This window comes from Canis aureus, chromosome 19 (genome assembly GCF_053574225.1).
Source record: "Canis aureus isolate CA01 chromosome 19, VMU_Caureus_v.1.0, whole genome shotgun sequence".
NCBI lineage: Eukaryota > Metazoa > Chordata > Mammalia > Carnivora > Canidae > Canis > Canis aureus.
The window spans coordinates 43,395,007-43,416,475 of record NC_135629.1 but is presented as its reverse complement, the minus strand read 5'-3'; the positions used below and the strand labels follow the sequence as shown (position 1 = coordinate 43,416,475).

At 50.0% G+C, this 21,469-nt stretch overlaps 1 protein-coding gene across 1 annotated transcript in view; it reads right to left on the bottom strand.

Annotated features, from left to right (window-relative positions):
- LTF (lactotransferrin) overlaps nt 1-21,250 on the bottom strand; it is a 31,132-nt gene extending 9,882 nt beyond the window's left edge. The window contains exons 1-13 of the mRNA XM_077859161.1: nt 21,074-21,250; nt 13,550-13,713; nt 11,174-11,282; nt 10,681-10,863; nt 10,227-10,374; nt 9,207-9,262; nt 7,352-7,530; nt 6,705-6,879; nt 5,662-5,816; nt 4,407-4,497; nt 3,378-3,425; nt 2,249-2,404; nt 344-485 (exon numbers count right to left, since the gene is read on the bottom strand). Of these exons, the coding sequence (XP_077715287.1) occupies nt 344-485; nt 2,249-2,404; nt 3,378-3,425; nt 4,407-4,497; nt 5,662-5,816; nt 6,705-6,879; nt 7,352-7,530; nt 9,207-9,262; nt 10,227-10,374; nt 10,681-10,863; nt 11,174-11,282; nt 13,550-13,713; nt 21,074-21,116 (1,649 nt within the window). The 5' untranslated portion in view covers nt 21,117-21,250. The remainder of the gene's footprint in view (nt 1-343; nt 486-2,248; nt 2,405-3,377; nt 3,426-4,406; nt 4,498-5,661; nt 5,817-6,704; nt 6,880-7,351; nt 7,531-9,206; nt 9,263-10,226; nt 10,375-10,680; nt 10,864-11,173; nt 11,283-13,549; nt 13,714-21,073) is intronic.
- Nucleotides 21,251-21,469: the final 219 nt, after the last annotated feature.

Genomic DNA, 21,469 nt, shown 5'->3' with positions numbered 1-21,469 from the left:
AGAGGGTGGGAGAGAAGAAGGTGGTGGCTCCAGGAAAGAGAACTCTTGCACATAAAAATGGGTGGTAGAAAGGACTTAAGAGACCACAAATACTACCCTTTGATTTTGGCCCCAGGCCACAGGGGAGGGCCCAGCAGAGCTGAAGTCATGCAGCCCCATGGCAGCCCCGAGGGGAGGAGCGGGGAGCCCTCACAGGTGCAGCCTTTTAGTGGACCCCAGGCTGTTTCCTGGCTCTGCTGTGACAGGCCACATCTGGCTCCTTAGAAATGCACTGTAAGATGCTGGGAGATGAGGGATGAAGGACAAGGCCCTATCCTGGGCAAGCCTCAGCCACAGCACTCACCTGAAAGCCCCGGTGTAGCCAAAGTATCTCTCACTATTGTTGGGCGCACACTTGTTCTCACCCTTCTCGTCACCAATGCACAGTGCGCAGAGACTGGACTTCGGGTCGGCCCCAGGGGCACAGCTCTGGCTAAAGAATTCATCTGCAGAGAAGGAACATGGGAGTCAGCCATCCCCACCTGATTCAAGATAAGAGGCCTTTACCCAGCAGGCGATGCAGCTTGGGTTGGGTTCATTCCATTGCCCTGGACAGACATGCATACACTCACTATCGCAGACTGCCCTGTGCTACCACCAACCGAGGGCCCGGTAGAAATCAGAATAGCTTCACACGGGAGGCACCGACAGGTGTGAATAGCTGCCTGGGGGGTGGAGAAGAAGGTCTTCATGCTACCTGACAGAGGGTCCCATCATGACAGCCTCGGGCTGGACACTCAACTAATGAACTTGGCTGCAACCTGCAGCAGAACCTGCTGGCTGCCCTCCAGGATCTGATTTCTCCTTTCCTCAGAAATAGAAACCATGCTTTTGACCTGGGCTCCTGGCCCCTTAGAATAAAGCCTGGTCTTACCAGATGCCCTGTGGTTAGTATAGCCATGCGGCTAGGAACTCGCCAGCGAGAGACAAGAGGGGTGTTGCATGCCAGTGTCTTACACCCTTCAAAGACAGTTGGCCCAGGCCTTTCCCTCCTTCCTCTCCTTCCCCTTCCTTCTGCACACGGCATGCACAAACGGGCACCAGACCTCCAGTTGTGACATGGGCCATGAAATGACCTTGAGCTTGGCAGCCACATATATCAAAGTAGCCAGATGTTTGAAACCCGGGTTTCTGACATCGTGTCATTGTCACAGTAGCTCTGGACAATCTAACCTCTGGATCTCACTGACGTGAGAGAGAAAGAAACCTCTGCTTTGTTGAAGCCTCTGCCACTTGGAGTTTTCTCTCCTTGCACCAAACTTAATCTGAACTAATGAACCATGTGATTTAACCCAAGTTAAGGAGTTAACATGGATTAATATGGGTAAGGAGAAAGGACACAGTGGCAACAAGAAAGTCCTGCCTTGATGAGCAGCTAGTACCTGCTATCAGATTTGTGCAGCCCCTGCCACTGGAAGAGCCACAGCACATGCCAACCTATGGAGAGGGCCAGGGAGCACACCTGCTAAGGTCTGGGCAGCTTCCCCACTAATGAGACAGCCACTGGGGTCAGAAAGGGTGAAATCGGTGAGTGCTAGTGGCAAGGAGCAGAGCCACATAGAAGTCTGCTTGAGCCAGGATCCCAAATCCACTCAAAATGCAGCAGCGCCCCCACTTGAGGAGCTGCTTACACGAGGGGTGAGCCCTGGCGAGAACATGCCACACACTTCCACATCAGCAGGCCCCATAGCAGGTGGGGGGGGGGGCTGACTTATACCTGGGGTGTGAGCGTGGGGTATGGCAGAGAGAGAAGGCCCCACAAGCAGTTGAGTCGGAACCCTAGAGCTCATATTTGGTTCCCTTGCAGTATGGAACAAGAAGTCAGTTTCCTGAGGGAGACAGGTGCCTTTCCCCACATTAGGAAGCCAGCACCTATGAGAAATTTGGATCTGGTGCTCCAAGAGACAGGAAAGTAACAGCTGAACTTCTTGGAACCTGTATCAATTGTTAGGGTGCAGAAACAGACTGATCCCCCAGGTTTTTTATCCTGGAGTGAGGTGGCTAGGGCAGGGGAAGTGTCGGGTAGAGACACACTCAGCACTGCTCTGACTGCAGGAGGCAGCCACATGGACAACATGGTCACCCCAAAATGGGCCTTCGGGCTGCGGTCAACCTGTAGCTCCCCATCCCTGCCCTTCCCTGAGGTCTCACAGCTCCATGTGTCTACCCGCCCAGATGGTCCACCCATGCCTCCTTGAGGACGCCTTACCAAATTTGCAGGAGCCTAACTGGTTGAAGAGCAGGCCCATGGGGATGTTCCAGCCTGCAGTCCTGCCCACAGCGGTGTGGCAGGACTTCCTGCCTCTCAGAGTGTTCCAGGTGAGATCGGCATCTGATTTCCTGACAACGGCCACAGCAAGGTAACCTTGAACAACAGAAGAGCAGGTCTGAACATCCAGGGGGGCTGGCATTGGACTCTAGTGCAGCCTCTGCAACCCGAGCCAAAATAGGTCAAGGAGCATGATTAGGCAGTGATGCCCACAGATATCTGGCCATTGTCAGAAGCTTAAGTGGCGGCTCTATGCGAAGGTGAGGGTGATCTAGGCTATGAAATGAAAGAGTAAGAAAAGCTGATTCTTTAAGTGATTGCTAGGGACCACCCTTGACCAGCCACAATGCGTCCCTGAGTCATAAACCGGCAATTCCATTACACGTGAGCTACTAAAGCAACAATGAACAAGTGAGACCTCAATAGTGCATAAATTACCAACTGCAATGGGCATCGGGCCCGAGCAATGATGGCCACCAGACTAAGTGCTGTGTAGATGCAGGGGGTGCGTCTCCAAGGACCTCCCTGTGCTGACTGCGAACCAGCCCTGCGTTGTGAGAGCGTCAACCTGGTGGCAGTCCCTCTCCTGATAGTCTACGCCGGACAGATTCCAGCTGTGGTGAGTGCAGAGCTCTTTTGAAGCTGGGCAAGCACAGGCGCTGGCGGGAGGGTGGGGGTCATGCTCAGAGCATGGGATTTAGCACTGGAGACCTGGTTCAAGGCCAGGAGCCACCACAGGATCATCTATGCCTGTGAGTGAGATCCAGGGCACCTCCATGCCTGGGACTGTCTGGGTCCCTGTTTCCTCAACCATATGAGACAGGGATGTAACACCCTCCTTTCTCATGACCAGAACACAATGAGGAACTCTGGAAGTCCTCTGCCAAGTGTGACGGTCAGCAGAACATTAATTACAATTACTCATCTATGAATTATTTGCAGCTTCAAAAGAACTTATGGCTTCTATGGCTGCATCTCTTTCTGTGAGTTTTTCTTAAAGTTCCTGCCACCTCCTCCTCTGGCAAGGAGAACTCACCCTTGACCCTGAAATTAGCAGATTCCAACTCACCTTCCGCCAGTCTATCCACACAATCTACGTCACTAGGGTTCTGTGATTCTGAAAGAACAAAAACAAGCAAAATGGCATTAAACGCTCAGCTTTGAGAAGTCACAAGCTTTCAAATCTCAGTGATGCAGGATCGGATCCAAAGAGACTGTCCAGCCATCCCATTCAGCAGAAGGGCATCCATGTGTTCACCAAAAGACACGGATGCTCACAGTAGCTCATGCACAATGGCCACCAACTGGAAACTACCCAAAGGCCTTTCCACCACTGTAGAAGGGACAATGACTGTGGCAGAGTCACACCACAGGATACCACACACCCACACGATTCAATATTCTTTGGATGACTAGCACAAATGTAACACTGAGCAAGAGATGTACGAAGCACGTGCCTTGCATGTAAGGTTTAAAACAGGTGGAATTGCTCTGTGCCTTTTGAGGTCAGGGGTCATTACTCAGGCTGGAATAAGGGGGCTGGTGGCAGGAAGGCACCCAGGGCCACGTGGAACTTGTTGTGTCTTGACCTGGGCACTAGTGCATGGGAACGTACCAGTTTGTGAAATATCACTGAGTTCCACACTTATGGAAACTTTCCTATATGTATATTATACTTTACTAAAACCTTTTTTAAAAAGATTTTATTTATTTGAGAGACAGCGTGGGGGGAGCAGGGCAGAGGGAGAGGAAGAAGCAGGTTCCCCATTGAGCAGGGAGCCTGGCATAGGGCTTGATCCCAAAACCCTAAGATCATGACCTGATCTTAAGTCAGACGCCTAACCAAATGAACCACCCAGGTGCCCCTAAAATCTTTTTGTAAATGAAGAGGAGAAAGCTAATCTGTGCTGTCACTTCTCAACACAGCAGGCTGTGTGGGTAAAAGCCCCTTCCCTTTATTCTCCTCCACCGCCAGCTCTGATTCTCCTGTTTGAATGCATCCGTCCATCTCAACATCTCCACCTGGACCTACCAAGTGGGCTTCCTCCTCTCACGGGCCAAATGGAATAAACTAGAGAGGACACTCCCCCAGACTTACTTTGGTTCTCTGCCAGGACAGGCACCAAACCACACTTGCCCGCAACATAGATAAGTCCTCCATCCAGGCTCAGGGCATCAGCTTTTCCTTTCTGTAAAACCAAAGCAAATCGTCAGCACTACATAGTGAGGCTCTCACCTGTCCCTCCTGTCCTTAAGCTCTCTAAGGGCACAGCCTTATATCAGAGAACATCAAGCGTAGCAGAGACTGGGGTTGAACTGAGCACCCAAGGAAACACTATTGATTCTCTACCAGTCCCACACGCCTTTCATGCTGTCACTTCTGTTGGAGAAACCAGGCACAGGTCACACTCACCCTCTGTCCTCCAAGCACTCTTGGGACGCCCTCCTGGACCAGCCTCACTCACTGAGGAGATGCATGAAAACCACAGGCCTGGTCTAGTCTTAGTCCACTGGCACTACATTCTGTGCTACACAGAAGTTGTTCACCACGGGAGCAGAAATGACTGATCTCTCTCATGATGGGAAAGGATGAGCCCGCATCCCAACATCAGAACACGGATTCATCTAGACTGCAAACTCCCGGAGCACCTGAGTAGCTCAACGGTTGAGAGTCTGCCTTTGGCTCAGGTCGGGATCCCGGGGTCCTAGGGCAGAGTCCCCAATCGGGGTCATGCAGGGGGCCTGCTTCTCCCTCTGCCGGTGTCTCTGCCTCTCTCTGTGTGTCTCTCATGAATAAATAAATGAAATCTTAAACAAACAAACAAGAAAAGACTGCAAACTCCCTCTTTGCAGGCTCAGTAATTATTTTTTACAACTCTACTAAAAATACCTGGAGACGTAGTGGAACACTTCCATTCAGGGACGCAGCACCATGGGGTTATTGGTCATAACGAGGTAAGGGGACAAAGCAGAATAGGATCCCAGCTAAACCGAGCCATGTCCATAGGAAAGATGCCCTAAGATCATTTTTAGGTGTTTTCAAAGAATATACATGCGCGTGGGCCAATGGCCGCAACGCACCGAGAAGGGCCCAGGGCTCGAACCCCAGGGAACTGGTACGATCCAGGATGCTTGCGGGCGCACACACGCGTGTGCTGCAAAACGTGAACCGTGGTGCGTCTCTGCTCTTTGTGTTCTATACGTGCCACCTGTCTGTGCTCCCCCAGTCCCCTGCAATGATCGCGCGCCCCTCGAAGCACCAGAAGCGGTGGGGGCGAGCGCGGAGCCTCGCGGGTCCCCACCCCGTCCCCGCCCCCCCCGCCCGCCCCTGCCGGCGGAGCGGCCGCCCCTACCAGGACCAGCGCGATGCAGTCCTCCCCGCTGGGCGCCGATGTGCAGCTCACGCTCCCGCCGCTGGCGCGCACCCACCGCTCGCACTTGCGCCGCTCCGCCTCGCCCACCGCGCACCACGCCACCCGCGCGCGCCGCTCCGCCGAGTCCGAATCCTCTGCGCATAGGGACACGGGGACACGGGGACACGGCCGTCGTCGTGGGGCCCTGAGCCTGGCAGGAGCACCCAGGCGCCCCCGCCGCCCTCCAGCCCGCGCGCGCTGCTCCTTCGGGGAAGCGCCCCTGCACCTGCCGCCCTGCCCTCCCCCTGCACTCTCAGCGGCCCAGCCCCTTCTCCTCACTGGCTTCTCATTTCCATTCTTTTGGACACTTCCTGGCTTCTAATCCACCACCCTTCAAGCCTTATTGGGATGATTTGCCTAATATCTCGGTTCCATGGGATAAAAGCTCCAGGACACAAAGACAGTGGCAGTCCCAAGAGATGGCCCAGGGGACACTGACCCTTGCCCTGAACTCTCCTAGGGCAGTGACCACCTTCAACTGCAGTGCCGTGTCCTGGTTCCCCCCATCTCCCCACTCCACTCCATCCCACGCCTCCCATAAGGAGGGGAGGAGCCTGGTTGAGCTGGCCCACTCATGTGGTATCCCGTCAAGTGCAGGGCCCCAGCCCAGACTTGGTGTTCACCCAGCTTCCAGAATTCATCCCTGGAGGGACCTGGCTCTCTTGGTTCATGTGCATGTATCTTATTTCACAGGAGACAGGTTGATTTTTCTATCAGGGCTGGAAAGCCTGACATACATACACAGGGACATGTGACGGCATTAGCTGGGCGCCTGACATGTTAGTTTGGAGACACTCCTGCATGTTAAAACGCCCTGGCTTGGTTGATAGAACACTGGCATCTGCCTCAAATGGAGAAGTGACCACTCCGGAGCAGAGCCGTGCTGCCTGAGAAGGGAGCACAGAGTACTTCCTGGAAGGCCTCCCCCTTGGCTTACCACCAGCACCAGCCTGCCCCCACAGCATGCCCAGGGCCTCACTCACTTTCCTTCAGGCTCTGGATGGCGTTGATGTAGTTGAAGCCAAGGTACAGCTCAGAATCTATATTTGAGGGAATCCTCAAAAACCCAATGGCAGAGTCTTTGAACAGCAAATCCTTTTCCCCACTAGGAGAGCCAAAGAGCTGGAATGCAGATGACTTGTCTTTTCCAAAATTTTCCTAATTGAGGAAAAAAAAATAGAATTACAGTGTCAGTGGTAAATAGAGAGGAAAGGAAGAAACACAATGTTGAAAAACAGTATCTGAAGCTCGGGGATGATCCTGAGAGCAGGAAGCTTGGTTCACTTCCTCCTGTGCAGGGACTGGTGCCATCCCTGTGACACAAGCTCAGCTGTGGCTTATTCCTTCAAAAGTTGCCAGGGCCCGAGCACTCTGGGGTCCTGAGAATACTGCATCATCCTCCCCCTGCTTCTGCTCCAGCCCGTGAGACACTGTTCATCAGTAATGCGGGAGAGATTTCTATTGTTTCTGCTGTCTGGAGCACAGCCAAGGTAAGCAGTTCACGGAATTTGTAAAGTGTTGTGCAGACAGGCTGCAGAAGGACTTCTAGGGCAGCAGGCTATTAAGGAAGGAAGGAATCTCCCCGTCGCAAATCCAAGCAGGTGGTGAGAGTGGGGGGTGGGGTGGATACCTGTGCCTTCTGAAGAAGCCTCCAGATCAAGTCCTCCTTGCCACCCACACTTCGGGCCACAACAGCATGAGAAGGGACCCGGGCCAGGTGGCAATCCTTGAATGCGTCCACTGGCTTCCGAGTGTTATTTAAGCAGAGCAGCTCATACTTGTCCTGGTCAGCCTTGTCTGGCAGGTTCTCTGGAGGAAGGGTAGAAGTGGAGGGGAGTGCAGATGAGGTCACTACATGTAGGCATTAACCATGAACTGCAATTTCCCTCCCCCCACATTGTGAACTAGAGGAGATATCATATGCACTCTACAAAACTGGGGGGTCAGAAAGACAGTGGATTGCTCCAGAACATTGAAAAAAGAAAAGTAGTGCTCAGAAAGCCTTGAGGGCCAGCCTAGTGGTCCTGTGGGTCCGACAGGCTGCTCTGGGATCATTACGACCGCTGCCAGGCCAGCCAAGGAGGCAGAACCAGACTCCATCTGTTTCCAGGACAACTCCACCTAGAAAAAGGTCACATGGAAATGCCCTTGCCCATCCCTCTAGAAATAATAAAAATGAGAAGCATTTTTAAGGCAGGAAATACAGTTGAATCACTTCCCGACATTGGGTGTTATCAAAAGAAGGGGAAAAACTGTTTCTAGGAGCCGGTTCAGCCCGATTTGGAACTGCTAATGTATCTCATATGTAAGTTGCTTCAAAATATATAAAGTGACAGGAACCTGCCCAACTCATTTTATGAGATTAGTACAAACTTGATCTCAAAATCAGGAGAGAGGGATCCCTGGGTGGCGCAGCGGATTAGCGCCTGCCTTTGGCCCAGGGCGCGATCCTGGAGACCCGGGATTGAATCCCACGTCGGGCTCCCGGTGCATGGAGCCTGCTTCTCCCTCTGCCTGTGTCTCTGCCTCTCTCTCTCTCTGTGACTATCATAAATAAATAAAAATTTAAAAAAAATCAGGAGAGAGAGGTACAGGAGAGAATTACAGGACTTTTGTACTTAGGAAAATGAATGCATCAATCTCAAATATACATTAGCTAAACTCAGTCTAACAGAGTATTTTAAAAACTAATAGATCAGGATTAAGGTTTATCAGTTTATTCCAATAACAAAAGAATGGTCAGGCCTCAAAAAAGCTAAAACAAACAAAAAAAAAGCTAAAGCGATTCCCACCATTAATGGAGTAAAGGAGGAGAACCGTGAGATCATCTTAATCTTAATCGGTGCAGAAAAAGCATGTGTATGTTCAGCATCTATTTGTGTTTGTTGGTGGTTTTTTGGTTTTTGAGGTTTTATTTTTTAGTTTCAGAAAACTAGTAATAGAGAGAACTTGGTAAAGTTCTTGACCTTGACAAATGCCATTTTTTAAAGAGGCCACAGCAAAATCATACCAACAGGAGAAAATGTAAGCATGCACTTCAGATCTGGTGGCCACTTTCCATGGTGCATTCCTCAACTCTTAGAACCACTGAGCAAGACATACACACAACATAGATAAATCTCTAAAACGAAATGCTGGGTGGAAAATCTGGGTAGCAGCATGGTTTCTAATACTGAAACTTCTGTGGTTTGGGAACCCCCAAAGCACAAATGGCACTCTGCATTTTACAAGACCATATATATCTCGAAAGACTTGTGTCAAGTACGTGGCAGGGCGGTCTATGAGGAAAAGAAAGGCAGTGAGTATGGGGGATTTAAGGAAAAAATGATTGTTTAAAATAGGAAATAACAAAAGAGGCATGCCCTGTAGGGAACCTTGACAACAGTGTGCCCAAGAAATGAGGAATCTGATTAGTTCAATACTCAGAGTTATGGGAGAATAAAATAAAAGAAGGCAGTACCCGTGGCTCTCCTCCTGACCCTTACCAAACACTGTGCTGTCCCTGACAAAAGCCACATCTCCAGCCCCATCTTGCAGACACCTGTGGAATGAGAAAGCGGCAGAATGGTCAGCACCGAGCGGCCCTTCTCAGCTTCTTCCCCACGCCTCCCAGGGGAATGGGGCCCTAGGGCTCCTCTCCTGTGGGCGTCTGACCCACAGGGGTCAGGGTGCTGAGGCTTTGGAGCACGCCATCTGAGAAGGCAGCAGGTGCCACCTCCTGGTAGATTGTGAGGGAAGAATGGCTCGGGTGCTGGCCAGAGACCCTCCCCCCCACCCCACCTCCTGTGTTAGGGGCTGAAAGGGTAAAATGGGTCTTTCTCTGTAAAAGGGTTTGAAGCCTCTACACCAGAGAGTAAAGTCTTAGTAGCTTCCTTGGTCATGTGCTTCTTTCTCCCAGGACTGAGTGGTGGCTAGCAGACAAGGTGGGGGGCCTTCCCTCTGCAAAATTGCCTGAGCTCAGGAGGCAGATGGGGGACGAGAAGCAGAATCAGCCTCAGGATGGGGACAGAGGGTGCTGGGGGCAGTAGGGCCGAGCTCACTGTCTCCCGGCTAGGGCGAGGCCCACGCAGGGCCGACCACACAGCCTGGACACTCCAGCGGTCCTGCCGGGAACGCGGGACTGCTCATCTCATGACAAGACCCCTTCAGTTCCTCTGTGGCTAGGGGGAGGGCAAAGCGGCAGGGGCACCCAGGACATCACAGGGCAAAGCAGACTCAGGGTTCTGAGAAGGAATGGCCAGTGCCGGGGTGGTGGCTCACCAGGCCGGTATAGAGGTGAGGGGCACCTAGGGGGCATCTGGTGCAGCGGAGGTGGGGACGCCTGGAGGGCCAGGTGCACCGGCCAAAGTCAATGTCCTCTTTGGACTCAGAACTTTTGTCTACACGCAGTAGAAGGACTGGACCTGCCCTGCCGGCTAGGCAGGATTTGGGGCCAGAGGAAAGGCCTCCTGGGCTGAGGACACGTGGCACTCAGCCACTGGGGAGAAGAGGGCGCTCTCACTCACTTGAAGGCACCAGAGTAGCCGAAGTATGGTTCCTGGGAGGAGCAGGCACATTTATTTTGCTCTGTCCCCGCACACAGGCGACACAGGTTAGGGTACTGTTTTCCATCTGCACAGGGCACACAGCTGGCAGAGAAGAATTTGGCTACAGCTATTGAACACAGAGAAATAGACCACATAGTGTGAGCTAGCCCAGCCATAGCTCGTCACACCTCCCGTGTCACTCCTGTGGGCAGAGAGCCACTTCCTCCACCCCTGCTGGATAGCCTCTTCGTGAGGCTAGGAGCTCAGAGATGCACTTGGCTGACAACAGGCTCAGCTGCCACCTCCCAAGGGCCACTGGAGCAGTGGGCCCATTGTGTGTGGGTCGTCACACATGCTTTACAAAGTGGCCTGTGTGTGCAGTTGGCCTGGAGACCCCTGCCAGAGATTGCCCACTGTCCCCCGGCCATCTTACCTTCCTCAAGGGGCTCAGGTGGCCCTGTCCAGTTTAAGAATGGACGAAGGGTACCTATAGGGATGTTCCATCCCGCAGACCTGCCAAGGCCTGTGTGGCAGGACCTCACGCCCTGTAGTTGGTTTAGCTGGAAGTTGGTGCCTTTCTTTGCTATGGCCACAGCATAATAGTGGATTTGTTGCTCTGCAAAGGGACAGAGAGAATTGAAAGCTCTTAGCCAGAACCAGAGGGAGAGAAACAGCCCACTGTGACCTTGCCCTAGTGCAAAGGGGAGCCATATGCTGCCTTTTCCCGTGGCCTGCTCTGTTTCCCCAGGGAACCCACGCAAGTCCTCCCTGCAACAGGTCAGCATCTGGCCCAGAGAGACCTGAGACTCCGTTCCTTGCAAGTGGGATGCTATCTGAGACCCCACCTCTACAACCCCTCTGACTGCACAGAGCCCAGGGCCAAGGCCAGGGCCACCACAGCGGCTGGGTCTCCAGGAAAAACTCACTTGTTTGGGTACCATACACCTCAGCCGCTATAGGTCGCAGTTTGTTGGGCTCCAGGCCTGCCTCAAACACCAAACCACCATCCAGGGTCACAGCATCTGCCTTGTTTGCCTGAAAGCAAAGACACAGGACCCACTTCAGGAGAGAGCCTGCCCGAACCCAGGCAATTGGATTTCAGGATGTCACAAGTCTCCATGGCTGGAAGGATCTTCAAAAGGGTTGCCTTTTGGTCGCATTCACTCATGTCCTGTGGCAGGTGGAAGCAGCCAAGGGTCCCTCTTTTGGGGGCACTGGCATCAGCCCAACTGCTTTAACTCCTGGGGTTGGCATGTTGGCTCTTTTGCATGAGCCCCGCTGCCTGTATCACTTCACTGATCCTGCCCTTCAGCCATTTATATACAAAGCTGTTTATTCTAAATACTTCCTTCCATTTTTGCTCTGTATTTATTTGTTTTATTTCTTTTATTTTTTATTTTTTTAAGATTTATTTATTTATTCAGAGAGAGAGAGAGGCAGAGACACAGGCAGTATTTCCTTTAAATTCTTTTTTAAAGAATAGAAAATAGAACTATTACGCTATCTTAAAATTATCATAATAAACCACGTTCATCCTCTTTGGCGCATTACCTCTCATATACTTACATATTTCTTATATTTGCAATCTGGTACAGATAGTACCTTGTGGACCGCTTTACTCATCTCAAACCACATAACATTTTCTTACTTCTGCAGAGTCTTTATTGATTTGATTGACTTCATAATATTTTATGCTGATGTGGTTTTTCCATAGTTTATCAAATAATCCCTCAAATGTCCAGCACTTTCTTTTTGCTATGAAACCTGTGCTTTCATGGATCGCTTGGTCCTCATAGATTTTTTTTCCTTCTGGTGACCTCTTGCCTTGGGATAGGCATCTGAGGGTGGAATCATCCAGTGAGCATGTTTATCTTCATGGCCCTGGCTGTTGTTGTTAGATCCATATGATCCATGGATCCATATGAAGATCCGTAATGCCAATTTGGAATGCCATGGACCACGAAGATCAGTTTCACAATGAAATCACCAGCAGGACAGGCTTTCATTCTGTTGCTATTACTCTAGAAAATACAAATGCTAACAAATTGCTTTGGTTTGTATTCCTCTGGCCGCTAAGGGAAACATTTCGTATTTTTAGTGATTATGATTTCCCTCTATTACTCTGTTCATATCATTTTTCATATATGACCCTATATTTCTTGGCAAGTTGAATTAGTTCTTTACAGAGTATACCGTAAATAGTAATCATTTGTCAGAGCTGGTGCATATTAATTCTAGTGCTTTCTAAATTTTTTGATTAAGTGTTTTTAATGGCTATCAAATTATTCAGATTTTTTAATCCATTTGCTTCATGATTTAGTTCATTGCTTAAAAGCTACAAGAGCTTTTGTTCCTCCAAAGTTCTACAAATTAACCTGTCCCTTGGTTCTTCAAGAATACATGTTTTATTTTCAACCATGTCATCTGTCTCAACTTTGTTTTGATGTGTGGTCTGTAGAACTGAATGGGGGTTTTTATTAAAGAGGCAGATTTTGCAACCTCATCACAGATACTGGGCTGAATGGGTTAGAATAGGGTCTTAGAATCTGCATTTTAAACCAGCAGGGTATGATGGTGCTGTTTTCAGCAGGCCATTGTAAAATAATAGCCTAAAACATCGTTCAGACTAGATTTTTTGCCTAAGTATTGTTTCGATAACTCTAGATATTATTAGAAACTTTTACACAAATTACCGACTCTGTGCTAGAGTCAAGTATGCACAACCATAGCACATGGCAGGCACACAGAACATATATGTTGAGCAAATGAGTAAAAATTATTTCAGTATATCTAATATCTCAAAAAGCAAAAGGAATCTGAAATCATCCAAAAGTCATGATTCCCTTTTCTCTCCATCTGGAAATGTCTTGTACAAACATCTTTCCAATGCCCAGTGCCCTGGCTGGCCCTTCTCCAGCAATGTGATATTGTAACTATGGACCAGCTGAGCTTACTTTGCTCAGGGTTTGGGGATAATGATCTTCCAGAGGTTTTACCTTTCAGAGGAACCCTGACATTTGCCAGTGTTACAGGTTCATCCAATATGACTAATTTTGAGTTTGCAACAGCTGTTATTAACAGTGTGTGTTGCAACCCCAGATTCCCCACACATGGTCACTCTGCTTTAGAACATTAATATCTGCTTTCAAAATAGCCTTGTGTCCTGTGAGGAAGGAGCTCTCCCAACTTACAGGTACCCAGGAAGAAAAGCAGAGGAAGTAGGGGAAAACACATTTTCTATTTTACTCCATTTCATTCCCTCCATTCAGTTGGGACCCACTCAACACATGGCACTGACTTACCTTGATAGCCTGGATACATTCTTGGCGGGAGGCTTTCCTTGTACAGGAGACAATGGGGCCACCTACTTTTTTCATATTCACTTGGAATTTGGAGCATTTTTTTGCCTCTGCTTTTGATGTGGTGCACCATCGAACATTTTTCCTAGGGGCGGCCAGACACAGTCCTGGGAGAAAGAAACCAGAGTAAGGGCTCAAGAACTGCCCATGGAAGATACCGTCTCACCCTCTGACAGGGTTTTCCAGACTCCTCCATCTCTCTGATCCTCCCTTTTGCTCTCCATTCAGTGCCTCACTCAAGCCACCCTCTTCAAGTGGACTTGTCTTGATGGTCTAATGAGCATTCTTTGCTGGCCAGGAGGCTATAATTCTCATTAAAGGAAATGGTCAGAGCCTTGGAACTATTTTCTTTCCTGTAACTGACACACTTCCTACCTCTAAAAAATGATGATGACCTTTCGCATCAGTTCATGAAGTTCTTCCACCTGCTTTGACCCACATGAAGCCGAGATGTAGGCAGGAAAGGGATTATTGTTCCTGTTTTATTAATGTGGAAACTGGCTCTTGAGAAGGCTGAGTGATTGGCTTCTCAGCAGTGGCAAAATCCAGCCTAGAATCTGGATCTCTCTAGTCTGTTGAAACTACAAGAATCTCCCTGGATGATGCCAAGGCAACTAAAACACACCTGACTCCTTGCCAATAGCTACAGTAAGTGGTGGTACCAAATGGGTCAGTGTGCCAGAGTTAGCACCATTCACCTCTGTATCAAAAAAACTAGTTCTCCTACCGAGACTGATTTGTTGATAGAATCTATACATTTAGGCAGGAAGCTGAACCAGATTTGCTCATAGCTCTTTAAAAAACCACGTGGTTGGGCGGCCCAGGTGGCTCAGTGGTTTAGCGCCACCTTCAGCCCAGGGCCTGATCCTGGAGACCCAGGATCCAGTCCCACTTTGGGCTCCCTGTGTGGAACCTGCTTCTCCCTCTGCCTGTGTCTCTGCCACTCTCTCTCTCTCTCTCTGTATCTCTCATTAATAAATAAATAAAATCTTTTTAAAAAATAATGCAAGTGCTTATGTTTAAAAAAAAAAACACATGGTTGGGGCATCTGGGTGGCTCAATGGTTGGGTGTCTGCCTTTGGCTCGGGTCATGATCCCAGGGTCTTGGGATCAAGCCCTGCATCAGGATCCCTGGAGGGAGCCTGCTTCTCCCTCTGCCTATATCTCTGCTTCTCTGTCATAAATAAATAAATAAATAAATAAATAAATAAATAAATAAATAAATAAAATCTTAAAAAAAACAAAATGTGGTTGCCTGATAAATGGCATCTATGAAAAACTGATAGTGAACAGTATATTAAAATGGTGAAAGACTGAACACTTTCCCCCTAAAATCAGGTATCCACTCTGAGTTTTTCTATTCAACATGATATTGGCAATCCTAGCCACAGTAATAAGGCAAGAAAAAGCAAGAGAAGGTGCCCATATTGGAAAGGAAGGAGGGAAACTGTCTTTATTTACAGATTACATGATCCTCTATGTAGAAAAACCTAAGAAATGCACAAAATGGTATTAGAACAAGTATAAACAAGTATAACAAGAGCACAGGATGCAAGATCAATATGCAAAGAGCAATTATATTTTTGCATATAAGCATTGGATGATCCAAAAATGAAATTAAGAATATAATTCTATTCACAGTAACATCAAAAATAATTAAATACTTAGGGAAATATTTAACAAAACAAATGCAAGATTTGTACACTAAAAATTATAAAGCTTTGCTGAGGGAAATTGAAGATCTAAATAAATGGAGAAACATTTATGTTCATGCTTTATAAAACTCAGTATTGTTAAGATGGTCATTCTCCCTAAATTAACATAGAGAATCAACACAAACTCTATCAAAATTCCAGGAGGCCAAGGTTTTGTTTTGGTTTTGGTAGGAATTGACAAGTAGATTTTAAAATTTATATAGGAAAAATAAATACATGATATAAAATAGCCAAAATAATTTTATATAATTTATACTTATAATCTATTTTTATATTATTTATATTCAATAGTCAAAACCATTTTTTAAAAAGATTTTATTTATTTATTCAAGACACAGAGAGAGAGAGGCAGAGGAAGAAGCAGACTCCATGCAGGGAACCTGACGTGGGACTCGATCCTGGGTCTCTAGGATCACACTCTGGGCTGAAGGTGGCGCTAAACCACTGAGCCACCCAGGCTGCCCTCAAAACCATTTTTAAAAAGAACAAATCTGGAACAATTTTACTTCCTAATTTCAAAATATGCTATAAAGCTACAGTTATCAAAACAAGGTGATGCATAAGGATAGATATATAAATCAGCGAAACAAAATTGAGTCCAGAAGTAAATCTTTCTATTTACATTCAACTGATTGTTAATAATGACATTAAGGTAATTCATTGGCAAAAGGATAGTCTATTAACAAATGGTGCTAGCACCACAGATATCCACATACAAAAAGATTAACTTAGAGTCCTACCTCACACCACGCACAGAAATCACCTTGAAGTAGATCATAGAATTTAGTGTAAGAGATAAAACAATTACATTTATGAAAGAAATACAAAGGAAAGCTACGCAACCTTGGGTTAGGCAGAGTTTAATTAGCTATGACACCAAAGCACAGTCCATAAATGAAATAAAAAACCATTGATAAATTGGGCCTATCAAAATTCAAAACCTTTATATTTTAATAGACAGTTAAGAAAATACAAACACAAACAACAGACTGGGAGAAAATAAATGGCTCAGTGGCTTCAGTGGCTCCGTGGTGCCTCAGTGATTGAGCCTTTAGCTCAGGTCGTGATCCTGGGGTACTGGGATCGAGTTCTGCATCAGGCTCTGCGCAGGGAGCTTGCTTCTCCCTCTGCCTATGTCTCTGCCTCTGTCTGTGTCTTTCATGAATAAATAAATAAAATCTTAAAAAAAAAAACCTTGACAACTCAAAGACAAACAACCCAATCAGAAAACAGGCAGAAGATATGAACAGACATTTCACCAAAGAAGATACATGAATAGCTAATAAGCACATGAAAAGATGTTCAACATCATTAATCATTAGGGAAGTGCAAATTAAAAGCACAATGAGTATTCATTTCACACCTACTGGAATTAGTTATAATAACTAAAACAGAGGATAACATATAGGTGAGGATGTGAAGAAATGGGATCCCTTATACATTATAAAATGGTGGAGCCATTTTGGGAAATAGGTTGGCATTTCAAAATGTTAAACATAGAGGGACCACACGACTCAGCAATTCCACTTCTAGATATATACCCAAAAGAAACAAAAAGATATATCCACGTAAAGACTCCTACATGAAAATTCATAGCAGCATTATTCAGAAAAGCCAAAATCTGGAAACAACCTTAAAAGTCCAGCCCCTGGTGAATGGCCAGAGAAAATGTGGTACATCCACACAATAGAATATTATTTGGAAGTAAAAAGGAAAGAACTGGTGATATGCACCATGATATGAGAAAACCTCATTTATGCTAAATGAAAGAAACCAGACACAAGACACTCCATAAGTATATAATTCCACTTGCATGAAATGTCCTAAAAGGCAAATTCATAAAACAGAAAGTAGATTGCCTGATGCAGGGGTAGGAATGAGAAGTAACTATAAATGGATATGAAGAATCTTATTAGGGGGATGGAAATGTACTAAAATTGATTTACAGTGATGGTTGTGCCACTTGGTAAAATTACTAAAAATCACTGAATTGAACACTTAAAATAAGTGAATTTCGGCATAGGCAAAATATGCCTCAATAAAGCTATTACAAAACAAAACAAAAAACCACTTGTTTCCTAAAGCCCCCTTTCCATTTGGATGTGCTTTAGGGTGGAACCCTCAGCTCTCTGCCACTTGCTATTCATGAACCATCCCCTGCATAGTCAGACCCACGGTATTGAGGCTCCCAGGGAGAGTGTGAGGAGGAGACCAGTGGCCCCTAGGCCAAGTCAGCATGGGCTCAAGGACATGCTGCCACAATCCTTCTCCACCAGCCATCCTCCCAGGAAATCCCATGGGAGGTCATCTAGCCCGAGGCTCTCATGGAATGGTCCTGCCATAAAAATTAACCCAGTCATATTTAGCCACTTCTGACCCAGTAGCATTTCCTGGATGCTCTCTGCATACACAGTACTGTGTGTCATACAGAGGAACATGTAAGCAGACAGGACTAGAACTTACCTCCCATCTGGAGAGAGAGAAAGTCAAAAATGAGCAAGCTAAGGAGGATGAATGCTCTAGAAGAAACAAACACCAAACCAAAAGGGAGATCCTCATGACCTCAGCCAGTAAATAAGGGAGTGGCAGCCCAGGAGGGTGAGAACAATGGACCCCAGTGTTAATATTGCAAGCACGGTTTATGCCAGGTGCTTTGCTCAGCACCTCACATCCTCTCTGCCCATTGATCCTCCCTACTCTCTGTATTGTGAGTTCCGTTAAGATCCTCCTTTCCAGGTGAGAAAATAGTGGCTTTAGCTAGTTATGTGGTTTGCCCAAGGTCCCCCCGGCTAATAAGCATTGGGTCTAGGATTTGAACCTACAGAGTCAGGCACATAGCCCCTTGCTCTCACCTGCCTATTTAGGTCAGCTAGCTTAGAGACGGGCTGCAGTGGAGATGGGGTGAGTAAAGGGTTTGGGGTCAGATCATGGAAAGCCCTCAGTGCTGGTCCAAGGAGGTCTCATTCCAGAGGGAGTAGAGCACTCTTGTGAAAGAGAGCAAAGAGCTCTACCTAGAATGGGGGGAAGGGTGGACCTTAAAGCACCAAGCAGAGAAGCACTGGGAATGGACAAGGGGCAGGAATAGGGAGGGGGTGTCAGAAATCGGCTTGGTGATGGATTGGACCAGGGGTGAAGAGGGGGAGCAAAAGAGAAGACCGTGCTTTGAGGTGAGAAAAGATATGCATGGCGGCAGGAATGGGGAACTTGGGGGCAGAGCTAGCTTCTGGGAAGGCCTGGACCAGGAGAGGAAAGGACCATCAAGGAGTTCTCCAAGATTCATAGTCCCAGCCCCTCAAACACCAGGGGCTGGGTCAGAATGCACCACCTACTCATCCCCCCTACCACAGCTCTCACCAGTCACCTCCAAAGCCACAGGTCCCCCTCAAGACTATGTGCTCCCCAAAGCAGGTCTGGGGCTGGCCCTCCCGTATCCCCAACCCCACAGCCGAACTGTGTCAGCCACTACTACTAGTGCTACTCCCCTGAGCCTGGATGGAAACTTCTTGAAAGAATGCATCCCCTGATTGCTTCGGTGCAGGCAAGCAGTGCCCTGACTTCAAAGGCAGGGGCTGGGATGGAAGATACTCTTTCACCCCACCCAGTGTCCTCTACCAGGACGCCCACGGGAGCAGGGCAGGAATCTAGGGCTGCTGTCACTCCTTCCTCAGGGTAGGAAAGGGTTTCGATGACACTTTAGGATGCTAGCCATCATCCTATTGACTGTAGGATTTAAACTGCAGACTCCGGGAGTGGAGAGGGGGTGGCCCAAGGCAACCAAAGATTTGAATGAAAATGAGACCCAGATGTGTAACTCTAAGCCAGGATTCTGTGCCCATGACCCATGATCACCTTCAAGAAAGCAGTTTCCTGCTTCCCATCTCTCCCAGGTGGCCCCAACCCTGTGCTGTGCTGCAGCCTGATGCCACAGGTAAAGGAGCAGAAGGAAAGCTGGCCCTGAGCAGTTGGTCCTGGCAGACCTAACCCTGCCTCAGAGAAGACAGGTATGACAGTACCCAGAGGAAGGTATTTGGAGAAGGGGACCAGAAGGTGGAGACAGCGATGGCTTCATGTTCCCTAGGTTTGGGGGCATGAGCTCCCTATGCTCTCTATGGCCCTTTGCCACCCAGGAAGCTCTCAGCTGGGTGTACATGCCCTAAACCAGGAGGAGGCTGACCGGGGCTGGCAGGGGCCTGGGGAGGGAGGGGACACCTGTCCTTTACCTCTGACACCCCACATGCTGCCTAGGCACTGATGCGCATCACAGCCCCCGCCACCCGGGAACCCTGCCCTCACACATCTACACCGCTGATGTGCATGACTAGCGAGTGCCCTCTGCACACCCCAGAAATTATTTCACATAATCCCAGTCCAGGCACATTTAAAACCAGAAATCAATCATTTCCCTCTTACACGCTCTGACAGAGGGTGGCTTCAGGAGGGCCTGTGCCACCACCCCTTCCCTTCTGCAGGGGAAGCGTGTGCATGACTTTGCCTGCCATTGAGCAGGTGGCAGCCAGCCTCCTCCTCACAACTCTGTGGGAAGATGGACTTTTTTTTTTTTTTTTTTTTTTTTTAACTGAAGAAACTAGGGCTCTGTCAAGCCCCAGTCACACAGTCTTAGCAGGAGCTGGCTTCTGAACTCCAGGTGCCTGTGTGTCTTGGGCAGGTCATTCACGCCCTGGGTCTCATTTTCTTCCCATGTGAAAAGCTATAACAGTACTTTGTGTCCCAAAGGTCCGGATGGGACACAGTGGTCGCTTTGCACAGCTCTAGGGACTCCCCACCGGCTCAGAGGAGCTGGGCTCTGGCTCCTCCACAGGCAGGTGGGCCGCCTCCGGGCTGGGCGGTGGGCTGCAGGCGCTGGGAGCCCACCCCGTGGGGCGCGGGGACAGGGGTAGTGCCAGGGCGGGGCACGGGGGGAGGGTGCACCGGGACGCAGGCGCCCACCCCGAGGGGCGCGGGGACAGGGGGTGCCAAGGCGGGCGGGCGGGGGGGTGGGGGGGGAAGTGCACCGGGACGCAGGCGCCCACCCCGAGGGGCGCGGGGACAGGGGTAGTGCCAGGGCGGGGCACGGGGGGAGGGTGCACCGGGATGCAGGCGCCCACCCCGAGGGGCGCGGGGACAGGGGGTGCCAAGGCGAGCGGGGCGGGGGGGAGGGTGCACCGGGACGCAGGCGCCCACCCCGAGGGGCGCAGGGACAGGGGTAGTGCCAGGGCGGGGCACGGGGGGAGGGTGCACCGGGACGCAGGCGCCCACCCCGAGGGGCGCGGGGATACGGGGGTGCCAAGGCGGGGCAAGGGGGGGAGGGTGCACCGGGACGCAGGCGCCCACCCTGAGGAGGGCGAGGACAGGGGGTTGCCAAGGCGGGGCAAGGGGGTAGTGTGCCCCGGGATGCAGGCGCCCACCCCGAGGGGCGCGGGGACAGGGGGTGCCAAGGCGGGCGGAGCGGGGGGCAGGGTGCACCGGGACGCAGGCGCCCACCCCGAGGGGCGCGGGGACAGGGGGTGCCAAGGCGGGGCACGGGGGGAGGGTGCACCGAGACGCAGGCGCTCACCCTGAGGGGCGCGGGGACAGGGAGGGTGCCAAGGCGGGGCACGGGGGGAGGGTGCCCCGGGATGCAGGCGCCCACCCCGCCGGGGCGCAGGGACAGGGGGATGCCCACCCGGCGAGGCACGGGAGACAGACGCCCCCCCAGCGGGCTCCCGGGACCAGGGAGCCCACCTGGCGGCCGCCCCCAGGTACCTGCACTCACCAAGGGCCCCGAGGAAGAGCAGGGCAGGAAAAACTAGCTTCATTCTGGGCTCCTGAGGCGACTCCAGAGAAGTCTCTGCCACCTTGCACCAGCTCTGCGCCTCTTTATCCTGGGCTTGGTGACCTCACGGGGTCTGCCCCACCCTGTGGCCCAATAAGCTCCCCTGCCCAGTGTCCTCGCTCCCCCTCCACTAGCTCCTTGAGGCCAAGAGAGGGGGGAGGGGCAACGGGAGGGGGAACAGAGGTGGGAGGGGAGAAGGGCCAGTGCCTGAGCAGCCTTAGCACCCAGAGAGAGGAAACCCTGCCCACAGGCCACCTCCTGAGTCTGCGCTGCTGCTGCAGGGTGACCCGGATGGTCTTTCTCTTCACAAGCCTGCAAGTCCCTAGCAGGCCCCTG